We start from the raw sequence: 11,956 nt of genomic DNA, 5'->3' as shown, positions 1-11,956 counted from the left end.
GAGAAACAACCCACTAGCCGGGTGTCTGCAAGCAAAACCTGAAAAAGTTAGTCAACAACCTCAGAAACCACGCCGTTAAAACGATGATTCCCCGGACCGGATGGGCGAGTTCGGTTTATAGAAGCCAGCAAACGGTTACTGGTAATTCCACGCGCTTCAAAACAGCCCGGATGCAGGTGAGCGCTCTGTAATCTGATCAATAATCTGATCAGATCCGATCAATAATCTAAAATTTGCAAATTGCAATTTGATCGTGATTCGCTGGGAAATCTCAAATGCCTTTTGCTTTTCAATTCGGATCGCCCCAATACTTTGTCGTAAAAGTCCTCCTTATTTTATCTGATTGATTTAATTGAATTATTTATGTATAATTAGCTATTTTTCTAGATCGCTAATTGGACGGTAGATCTGAGCGACTCACGTGCGCCCCCTTCAGGCCAGACGCGGTACTGCACGCACCACCTTGTTCCTTTTCTCCGTGGTTCTGTTTTCCGACCGGAAGAGCAATTCTGTCACAAAAAGTGAAACAAAAAATATTCCCCAGGCCGTAGAGGCTCATGTTGCGTAGAACCGAATGCCACAAATGGCTGAGAAACAAAAAAAGAGGTTTGTGACGATTCCCAGAAGAAACGCAGTGAGGCCAAAAATCAAAAAGGAATGGAAGAAGGGGAAATTAGAGATGAAGAAAGAAGCTCCGGTCAACTCGCCAAGGGTTTGGAGGAAGGGAATCCAGCTTGGTTGTTTTTATTTTAAGAATTGTCTTTATTTTCATGCGCGCGCACACACACACACACACACACGTCTTCGAAATCATAAATACGACTGTGAAGTAAAAACATCACGAAAGGTTTACAAACTCAATGTTTCCCTGAAACACGCCATCGTTTTACTTCCATGACACAAACAGCAATGAAATTCTTTTTTTTTTTTTTTTTTTAATGTATACATTTATATATAATTAAAACAATAGATCTGCAGCGATTTAAGAATTGTGCTTAGAGATTTCATGACCATAAAAACGACACCTTCCCGAAAAAGGAGAAGATCAGATAGATCAAATCGGTGCAGAAAACAGCTGCCCGTCGGTAATTATGCGAATGGGTCTTGGCGGGTCGGGGTGGTGTTGGGGCGTCACTGGAGGCTCCACGCCGAGGCCACCAGGGCGGCGCTCATGGCGACGGTGAGGCTCAACCTGGAGGTGGCGGCGCCGCTCTCCACGGTGTTGCATTTGTCGGTGGAACAGCACTCGGTGTTGTAGGTGTAGGAGACGCCCAGCAGGGAGGCGCTGTTGCTCATGTTGCACTTGGCGCCCTCGATGCAGCCCTGGGTGGTGAAGCCCACCATGGGGATGGAGAAGTCTGAAGGCAAGAGGGTCGGATTTGTTAAATAAAACTCAGTAATGATTTAAAAGTGAAGAGAGAATCAATTGAACGGCGTATTTTAACTGTATAGTTTGTTTGCCGGCATTTGACCCACACGGGCGCCGTGTTACATGGCCTTAAGGCATGTGACAAACACTCCTGCTGTTACACAACACACTCGTGCGTGACATCGCCTCGTCTCCTCGCCAGAACCTACTTGTTTTTCCGGTGAAGCAGTGGGAAGTGTTTGTGGAGCACTCCACCTCGCTGGCCGACATGCAGTAGCTGCTCAGTCCGAAGGAGCACATGTTGCAGGTGAGCGATTCGGCTGAAACACAAACAGGTTTTTGCGACGGGTTAACCGGCGTCGTCGAGGGAAACCGTCGAGATATCACGAAAACAAAAGATCGGGAGGTTCTAGTTTCAAAGGAGGACCTGCGAGAAGAAGGTGAGTTTTTGAGAAATTCTTCTGACCAATTCGAATAAAGATGATTTATTTATCTACTTTTTTTTTGTCTCATGACTCCACTTTCTTTCCAATACCCAGATGTGTGGTACCAAAAAAAAAAAAAAAAAAAAAAAAAACTGGGTTGAATCTCCATCCGGCCGTTGCCTGATATCGTAACATTAAATTTTCTTCCTAAAAACCAAATATTCGCCTCTTACCGAGCACGAAACAAGTCACCGCCGCAATCATTCCAATCAAAATCCTGGCCATCTTGATGAGCGAGGGGTCGGTTCGGTTGTCTTGGTCTGGCTTCGGATGAAGAAAAAGGAGATTCCTGTGAAGGAGCTTCTTCGTACCTGAGTTAGACGGCCAGGTAAGCCTGGCTTTTGTACCTGCGGAGCGCAGCCGGGAAATCCGATAAGAGGCTGGAGGGTCACACCCTGTGATCCCAAACAAAAGGTTGAGGTCAAAGGGGGCGGGGTTCGGGGATGACGTATGTGTGTGTGTTTGTGTGTGTGTGTGGGGGGGGGGGGGTTGACTGGGGTGTGAGAAGGTGTTCTAAACAATTCTGGTCATTGACTAAAAACCAGGATGGCATCCAGGAGGCCTCGGAGTGAAGAAATGTGCTAATTAGAAATTTGGAACAACGGTTCATTGTGCCACCGTTGGGAATTCAACGGCCGAAATTCCAAGGAGTTTAATTAAAAACTTCTCGGTTCCATGGACGTGACGTCTGCTCCGTACCGTAAACATATTCATGCGAGACCGAAGAACTGGTTCGTCCTGCCAGGCTGGTGGCTTGGCAGCGAGGGGGGAGGGCAGCAGCGAGCCGCACCCTGTTGGAATGCCAATCACAAAACGTCACTTTTTTGCCGATTCACGAGACTTTTCCGTTCCATTTTGGATGTTTTTGCGAGCGGAAGCGGCAATGCAGGGAATCAAACACACCGCCGGATCAACGGCGACACTCACAATCCTTTATTTCATTTCAATCCTCCCGTGCATACATGTTCTGCTCCCAGATACACCATAGAAACGACACATTTGTCATTACAGCTCCGGTAATGAATTTGGCAGATGGGAGAATTTGTTAAAACAAGAAGAAGAACAGGATGTGAACTACTTTTACAGACACCCAGCGATTTTTATCACAATGAAAATAAAAAGAGGTGTTTTAAGCCCCTCGAGCGGCCAAAGCGAAACATGAAAGTGGCCGTCGGTTAGGAGACGGCAGGGGAAGCCCACGGCTGACCGAGATGCATAAAAACCAGGGAGTTTTGTCCCAGCGAAAGACACTCTAAAAACATTAAAAAAAAAAAAAAAAAAAAAAAGCAGTTGATTGTTTTAGGAAAAAACACCTGCGGGGCAGAAAACTGTCATCATGGGGATTTCAACATTTTAGAAAAACAGTCTGCGTTTTAATTGAACCTCTGAGTCATCGTATTTTGCGGTTCAAACCGCGACGTTAGCCACAAACACGGCGGCGGCGGCGGCGAGGGCCATGGACAGCACCGGCGGCCCGACCCGGCCCGGAGCGGCGTTGCACAGGTCAGTCACGCAGCAGTTCTTGGTCATCTTGTAGACCGTGGTGCTGGAGTTCCCCGGGAGAGTGACCTCCTTGGTGGCGTTGCACTCGCTCCGGATCAGGCAGCCCTTCATCTTGATGTCCATGAAGCCCGCTGCGGGAAAACACCAGATACGGCGGAAACCGAGGCGTCAGACTGTGACTGCGATACGCTAACAGAGCGAGACGGCTAAAATCTGAGGGCGAATAAAAACACCCGGATCCGATTTTGGGCGATATTTTCCCCGCCTGAGATGAGACGGAGATGACTTTCATCGACCCATGAAATAAACTGTTAAAAAAAACATAAAAGGGAACATTTAAATCAAACTGGAAGCAACACGGATTCATTCTGACTTGTTTTAAGTGTAGCCTAAATCCAGACCTCAATGGGTTCATACATTAGATTTCCATTAATAACATGTGTTATTTTGTTGTCAGCACATTAAACTCCGATTCATTCCGATCTCGGATGTGTTATTTTCACGTTCCCTGTATTATTTTGCTCAGATTCTTATCTCTTCAGTCACACCAGGAAATTCCGGGACCGTCATCATGAGCGTGACGGCTCTGGAGCCGGGCCAGCAAGAAGGCCCCCCCCCCCCCCCAGTTAGCGGCGAGACGCTAACAGGGGAGGAATGCGGACGCGCCTGTTTTTTCCAGACGGACGAGTTCCTCACCTGCTTTCCCAACGCCGCTGAAGCAATTCTCTCCTGCGCTGCATGTGGTTTCAGTGGTCAGGCACAGATTCCAGAAGCCCAGGTTGCATTTGTAGCATTGCAGGGCCTGACCTGGGGGGGGGGGGGGGGGGGGGGACATCGGCATGTGAAGCTAAAACAACGGGAATTTCAAATTAGATGCCGAAATCTCGGAGCTGGAGGGGTCATTGGACATATCGGTGCTCACCTGGACCCTGAACATCAATTATACATCTGTCAGCGGCAAGAAAAGCCCAACATTTGTCCAAAGCAAACACTCCGGAGAGACGGACGTAACCAATGGCAACGGGAGGCCAACAAGGAGGGGGAGGTGAATTATTTTACAAATATGGAATATTTATAGACGAGTGAAGATACTGATACATCAGGGATTCCCATACAGGGTGACGCGACCCAGCCGACCCAGAGTTTTGTCGCGGGGGGGGGGGGTTGCCATGGCAACAAACACCTAAAGACCCCCCCCCCCCCCCCCCTCGGGAGTGAGTTGCTGAATGTCCGGGTGCAAGGTGACTCAGCCGCCCTCCCGATTACAATAAACTAAAGCAAACTTTTGTTCAATGGCCCGCTGAGCAGGTTTGCCAGATCCCATGAGAGGAAAACACACACACACACACACACACACACACACACTCCAACTTTATCACAACACTATCAAGCTCCACTGCGGGCGTTGTGTGTTTTTCACAAGCCCTCGCTGTTTCAAGCCTTTAACTTTTCCAGGCTCAAACTAAAAACTTCAGCTGGAGTTTTTAAATCTCTGCTTCTTCTTCTGCTGCGTCCTAAAGTCACCTCCACACATTTTCCCCCTCCGGGGTAAATAAATCTGGAAGAAACCACCCGTCAGAGTGACGTCACACCTGACAAATATTAGTCTTCATGTTCTCGGTGTTTTGGAGAGAAGGTTGGGTTTTGTACAAAGGAGGGATGGTGAATTTATTGGAAGACGGAAGCTGGAATCGGACCAAAGAGAAGATTTATTGACGTAGAGATATGATGGCGTTAGAGAGGAGGATGCAGAGAATAGGGTTAGATGGAGGAGGTTGTCTGGCTTTGGCGACCCCTGACGGGAAAAGCCGGAAGAAGATGAAGAATGTTCTCCATCACGACGGCGAGCCGCCTGTCACGCCCGGCCCGGAGGCCAACCGTTTCGCAAGAAACCTGAATTAGAGAGTGTGTCTGAACAAGGCTGCGTCGCAGAGCTCCGGCCGAGGCCCAAACTCCTTGGGAGGGATCTCGGAGCGGGAACTGATCGCATAGAACACGAGTCAAACTCAAGCCCAGCGGGTCAAAATGTGGCGCGCCACCTTATTTTACGTCTTAAAAGGTCCGATTGTCTTAAAATAAAGAAGTCAAACGTGACCCTAAACTACATGTCCCACGACTCATGCCGATCATGTTACCCGTGATGTGACTCAGTACATCCACATCAGTGCCATTTTCAACAAGTAGAGTTGAGAAATTTAAATATCCAGGAAGAGAAACGTTGATGTAGATGGAAGGGTGTTTGAAGAAAGAAAGGTCGATACATGTTTGTGCTTCAAGGAGAAAAAGCGGTATGTCTTTTGTGTTACGAGGCGGCGTCGCTTGGCAGAGAGTACGATCTCCATCTGGATTTTGACACCAAACATGTATGCCTAAGTTAGCCTTCCGGAAAAACAACAAATATCCAAGAATTAAAGAGCCAAACTCCGATGGCGGCAGAATGTTTTCACCAACGCCGCGTCCAAAAACAGCCGCTGTAAATGCACCCGAGAGCAGCTGGGAGATGCTAGCTGACTTTCCATTTGCTGTCCTTGTGTTGTTTGTTTCTCTTTCGTTTCCCTTCTGGCTATAAAATGAATTCCTCCTGACAGGGGACAATAAAGAGTGACTTAACTTATAAATAAATAAACCCGTTGGACGCTGTGTTGACGCACCCAACAACACACACACACACACACACACACACACACACACACACCTGTGCTCTCAATGAGGTTGCACCTGAAATTGGGTTCAACCGGATTCACGGCCTCACTTTGGGCCTCCAGGGCTTTCAGGCAGCTCTCACACACCGCTGATACTGTCAACAGCATGTATGGATGTGCACGTATGTGTGTGTGTGTGAGTGTGTGTGTGTTGTTGATGATGTTTCTTCCTCCACACCTCTTCCACGAATCAAACCGCGGAGAGGAAAGAAGAAGTGAGGAACTCGGTTCCTCCGACAACGGTTACATCAGCAATACTTTACTTTGAATGTTGCTACGGAGTCTTTGTTTTCCCACATTTAAGCTCAGTTTCACTTTACTTCACACACACACACACACACACACACACACACACACACACACACTTCTGTTTCTGGTCACTTCCACTTTGGTGAATTTAGGAACATGAAACATAAACCGAGCAAATCAAGGGGATATACATACTAACAGACTAACGTCGATTTTTTGTTTCTTTTAAATGTCATTTTCTTCCTCTTTACTCGTTCCAGTTTTGTTGAACGTCTGCAACGGATGGAAGGTTATCTCAAACCTGTGAGCGCAGGTCCGAGCGCCGCGGCGAACATTCAGAAACCCCTGAGAGAAAACAGCTGGATCTCATGACGGGGAGCGTAACGGTACTTCACTGACCCCTGGTGGTTCAAGCCGACGCTACGAGTCACGGAAGACTCGACGCTTTGGACTGACTCGGGCCAAACGAATCACTCACCAAAGAGAATCGAGGTTTTGAGTCATTTGAGTCACTGAGTCAGTCACCTGCCGACCGAGAAGGGCAGCCACTCCGAGATACTGAGTGAGTCGTTCGTTGACACACTGAGTGAGTCGTTCGTTTCCCAAGCAGAAAGAGCGACTCTGAGAGAGTGAGTGATTCGTTCGTTGTATTACTGAGTCGTTCGTTTTGCCAGCAGGGCAGGCTACTCTGAGAGAGCGACTGATTCTTTCATTGAATCACTAAGTGAGTTGTTCGTTCTGCAAGTAGGGAGAGCTACTCTGAGAGAGCGACTGATTCTTTTATTGAATCATTAAGTGATTTGTTCGTTCTGCAAGTAGGGAGAGCAACTCTGAGAGAGTGACTGATTCTTTTGTTGAATTACGGAGTGAGCTATTCATTTTGCGCAAGCAGGGGAGGGCTACTCCGTGCAAATAAGTGATTCTTTTGTTGAGTTACTGAGTGAGTCGTTCATTCTGCAAGCAGGGAGAGCAACTCTGAGAGAGCGACTGATTCTTTTATTGAATCACTAAGTGAGTTGTTCGTTCTGCAAGTAGGGAGAGCGACTCTGAGAGAGTGACTAATTCGTTCGTAGAATTACCTAGTGAGTCGTTCATTCTGCGAGCAGGGAGAGCTACTCTGAGAGAGTGACTGATTCTTTTGTTGAATCACTAAGTGATTTGTTCGTTTTGCGAGCAGGGAGAGCGACTCCGAGCCAATAAGTGATTCTTTTGTTGAGTTACTGAGTGAGTTGTTCATTTTGTGAGAAGGGAAGGTTACTTTGAGAGAGTGAGTGGAGATTTTGTTGAATTGATGAGTGAGTCGTTCGTTTCATGATTGAGGGAAGCTACTCTGAGCCAATGAGTGATTCTTTTGTTGAGTTACTGAGCGAGCCATTGGTAAAAGCTACTCCAATCGAATTGGTGATTCTTTCATCGAATTACTGAGTGAGTCGTTCGTTTTGCGCGAGCATGAGAGAACTACGCCGAATCAATGAGTGATTCTTTTGAGTTACTGAGTGAGTCGTTCGCTTCATGAGTGGAGTTGAAACAGCTGCTGCTCATCCAACAGTTCTAATAAACTGATTCACGTGACATATTTTTATAAATTAATTTAGAATAGCAGTCATATGACAGTGATCTGTTATCTAGTCTCTTATTTGGAGTTCGCTAGGCAGCGGCAGTGAGAAGATAGTGAATGAATTCACAGAGACAGGGAATCATGAGTCGTGAGTCACTGAAATTGAATGATTCGTCCACGTCACTAACCGAGGCCGGGCCGCGTCGTTCGTCTTTCCCGTGATATCGAAATGCAGACTTCGGGAAATTTTTCCCCTTTTTGCAGGCAGGAGCCGAGGTTTGGCCTCCGAGTGTCAATTTTAACACCGACGTCGCACTTCAACACAAAACCTCCACAGTGGCTGTTGATTCTGCACCAACTCTGTCCACTAGAGAGCGTAACTGCAGCGACCCGCGGAGTCAAAACCCTTCCTCATCGCCCGTCCAAGACCAGAGCCGGATTCCTGCATCGTGGAAAACAACTCGGGGGAAACTAAAAGCCATTAACTCAACATGAATAGCTCCGCGAGGGCGTTTCGTTTTCACGACTGGAGCGAAAAAAAAACAACGGAAAACACTGTAAAAACAAGGCGACACTGAATCCACAGCGACGTGCGACGAGCACCGGTGACGTGATGTTAAAAACAACATAAGGTCAAGCATGCAAAGTCTTTAAACTCACTGAAAGTGCAAATAAGTAGCTCTCGCTGCGTGTGTGTGTGTGTGTGTGTAGAGTGTTTGCTTACATTTGGCTTTACCGGTCACGATATCTACAACGTGGACACACGGGAGTGGCTTCTTAAAGCCAGGGTTCAGACGGGACACGTTTCCGCGTCCTCCAAGGAGGTTGGAGGAAACATCTCACCAGAGGAGTGATTATGGGATGCGCGATTGCAGCCGGGCCTCGGGGGGGGGGGGGGGGGGCGAAAAAGGGGACGGGAGGTGGTGCGTTTCTGAAACCGGAGACGATGACAATGGCGCTGCCGGGACAAAGGGAGAAGCGACCACAATGGCGCCGAAACAATAACGGGGGACGGGAGTCGCCCCTGGAAACGGGAGACGGCGCCCCGGACGGTGATGGCATGAGGAATTTCTCATGCGGCGGCCGCGAGTCGGGACATGACTCAGTCTCTCTGGTGGCGTCTGGAAAAATAAACCCGGGAGAGAACGCCTCTTTCCACCTGCAGGGAACCCACACCTCCTCCTTCTTCTTCTCCTTCTTCTCCACTCCCAGCCTTCCAGGAGCTCCAGGTCTCCACCCAGAACCTTCTTCTGCTTCTTCTGCCAGCCGTCGAACCCGAGGCCGCAGCCAATCAGACGCCGCTTTGGGATAATTGGACAGGATGGAGGTGGAGGCGGTGAGGGAATGCATGTGGGGCAACACCCAGGTTCCACCTCTCACCTATGTGTGTGTGTGTGTGTGTGTGTGTGTGTGTGTGTGTGGAGGGAGGGAGGGGTCTTGTCATAACAGGCAATGTGTTTTAATCCTGCTTCAACAGCCAGATTTGTCTCGGAGCCGACTCCCAAACACGGGGACACACCCTACCCCCCAAACACACACACACACACACACTCTCTCTCACACACACGCAGAAATTCAAGCCTTAAAACGATTTTTTTCCAGCGGTATTTGAGAAGAAATGATGCAGAACAAACGTTTAAAGTCAATTTTAAAGCAAACCAGTGTGTTTGCTTCATATTAGAATTAGCAGCATTATTATCTCATGTCGTGCACGGTGAGGTGCGCGCAAAGCTTTTTTTGTTTTGTGTTGTTTTTCTCACCGGCTGCAAAGCAGAATCCCACCGCCACGATGTGCAGGACGAGTCTGTTCATGTTGGATCCAGCGGCGGCTCGGAGCGTCTGCAGGTCCGTTACAATCCGAAGCGGAGCGAACTTGATCTTCACCTGCACGTCCGTCCCTTTATAACCTCTCGCCGCCCACCGGGCGCGTCACCGCCGTCCAATCAGAGCGCCGCTTACTGGGATGCCCCCCCCCCCACCCCCCCGGGCCCGTGCACAGGTGAGGGTCCGGGACATAAAAACCTTTTTTTTTTTTTTTTTTTTTTTGAGAAAAGTTGGGAAAGTTTTTTTTCTTCTGCAATTTCCCCGCCGAAAAAATGTAGCTGTGAGTATCTGCGAGTACTCGGATACTCTGGAAGGAGGGAGGGATGGATCTACCAGGGAACACGGAGAAGAAGAGGGGAGGAGAGGAAAGAGGAGGGGAAAAGAGGAGGAGAAATGAGGTGGAGAGGAGGAAAGGAGGAGAAGAGGAGGGGAAAAGAGGAGAGGAAAGGATAGGGGGAGAGGAGAGAAAAAGAGAAGAAATGAGGTGGAGAGGAAAGGAGGAAGAGGTGAGGAGGAGAAATGAGGAGGAGGAGGAGGAAAGGAGGAAGAGAGGAGAGGAGGAGAGGTGAGGAAAGGATGAGAGGAAAAGAGGAGAAGAGGGGAGGAGAAGAAAGGAGGAAGAGGAGAGGAGGAGAGCAGATGATGGAGGGAGAGGAAAGGAGGAGAGGAGGAAGGGAGGAGAGGAAAAGAGGAGAAATGAGGAGAGGAGAAGAGAGGAAAGGGGGAGAGAAGAGGAGGAGGAAAAGAGGAGGAGAAATGGGGAGGAGAAGAAAGGAGGAAGAGAGGAGAGGTGAGGAAAAAGGAGAAGAGGGGAGGAGAAGAAAGGAGGAGATGAAGAGAGGATACGGGAAAGAGGAGAGGAGGAAGGGAGGAGAGGAGTAGAAAGGAGGAGAGGAAAAGAGGAGGAGAAATGAGGAGGAGCGAAGGAAGGAAGGAGAGAAAAAGAGGAGAAATGAGGTGGAGAGGTGAGGAGAGGAAAGGAGGAAGAGAAGAGGAGGAGAGGAGAGAAGAGGAGAGGAGAGGAAAGGAGGAGAGTGGGGTCAGCAAAGGTCAGCAAAGGTCAGTAAAGGTCAGCAAAGGTCAGCAAAGGTCATTGGTGTTTATGCAAAACCAGATAGAGGTGTTTATGCAACAGAGAGAGAAGGAGTGAGATGGGGTGAAGAAAGAAGGAGAGAGAAGAAGTGAGAAAGAGAGTGAGAAAGAGGGAGGGGGAAGGAAAAGTCCAGAGTCAGAAGCCGGGTGATGTTTGTCCAGACACAACACGTCAGATGTCAGTGTGTCACGTCTGCTTTTAAATCACATAAACAACAAACAGCACAGCAACATGTGTGTGTGTGTGTGTGTGTGTGTTTCCAGCACAGGTGACTGTGACACAGCCAACAAACACACCATCTCAGCCACTAGCTTGTCTGGATCTTCCGCTATGTTGTGATAAACCCTCTCCTGAATAAATGGATGTTATGACCTCGCAACGCAGGGGCCGTCTGCACGTAATGATTATCCCCGCGAGGGTCTTTGAAGGGGCCCCGTCGGCCGTCCCGGGGGGTTCGAAGGCCCCGGGGGGTTCGAAGGCCCCGGGGGGAGGGAGGGGCCAGACAAACTACACACTTGGCGCTTTGAAATAGTTTGCAGAGAGGGAGGACGCCCTGCCGGTGAATTGCCCTCATTGTTCAGGACACAGATCCTCGGTGTTTGTCCGGGAGGGCGGACCGACACACACACACACACACACACACACACACACACTCTTATCCTGCTTCCATCAGCCTGACGTGTTGGGTTAGACCAGCAGCGCATAAAATAAAATACCTTTAAAACGCACTAAAAGTGTTTTGTGTCGTCACCAGATATATTTCTACTTTAATGGGAATTCATTGAATCCCATACGTGCGTTGTTTGTTCAATCTACCGTTACAGCCACTAATAAGAGGGATTGTCCCTCACACACACACACACACACACACTCACACTCACACACAGAGGCCTATTCGTGCGTGACTAGACATATGCAAAATAACAAAGAGCCATAATTGTCCGGTTGTGGCCGAGGGGAATGTTCACCGTGCCGGAAACAGAAAAACAAGAATGGTGACAATGGGTTGTGGATTAAAAAGAATAAAAGGAAATAAAGATTGTAACACATCTTCAGATGGAACGAGATCCTGACCGTCCGTTGAAATGATTGAACGATTTTGCCGTGACTTTTGATTCTTATTTGAACAGACTCTTTGGATCGTGTCAAAACACGAAACTACACTGCTCAAAA

General features: G+C 48.5%; 1 protein-coding gene across 2 annotated transcripts; it reads right to left on the bottom strand.

Annotated features, from left to right (window-relative positions):
• Positions 1–731: 731 nt before the first annotated feature.
• lye (lymphocyte antigen-6, epidermis) lies at positions 732–9,804 on the bottom strand. Of its 2 annotated transcripts, XM_086178138.1 has the most exons (4): positions 9,627–9,804; positions 4,054–4,164; positions 1,579–1,689; positions 732–1,358 (listed from the first exon to the last, which is right to left on the bottom strand). In XM_086178138.1, the coding sequence occupies exons 1-4, from the start codon at positions 9,676–9,678 to the stop codon at positions 1,132–1,134; spliced, it is 501 nt and encodes a 166-aa protein (XP_086034264.1). In that variant the 5' UTR covers positions 9,679–9,804; the 3' UTR covers positions 732–1,131. The 2 variants fall into 2 exon arrangements, with proteins under 2 accessions (XP_086034264.1, XP_086034263.1); XM_086178137.1 differs by lacking the exons at positions 4,054–4,164; positions 9,627–9,804 and adding an exon at positions 2,028–2,204.
• Positions 9,805–11,956: the final 2,152 nt, after the last annotated feature.

Source organism: Fistularia commersonii, chromosome 30 (assembly GCF_037954325.1).
Source record: "Fistularia commersonii isolate RoL2024-O1a breed Wild chromosome 30, RoL_Fcom_v1.0, whole genome shotgun sequence".
In the NCBI taxonomy this organism is placed as follows: domain Eukaryota; kingdom Metazoa; phylum Chordata; class Actinopteri; order Syngnathiformes; family Fistulariidae; genus Fistularia; species Fistularia commersonii.
This window is presented reverse-complemented; position numbering and strand designations above follow the sequence as displayed.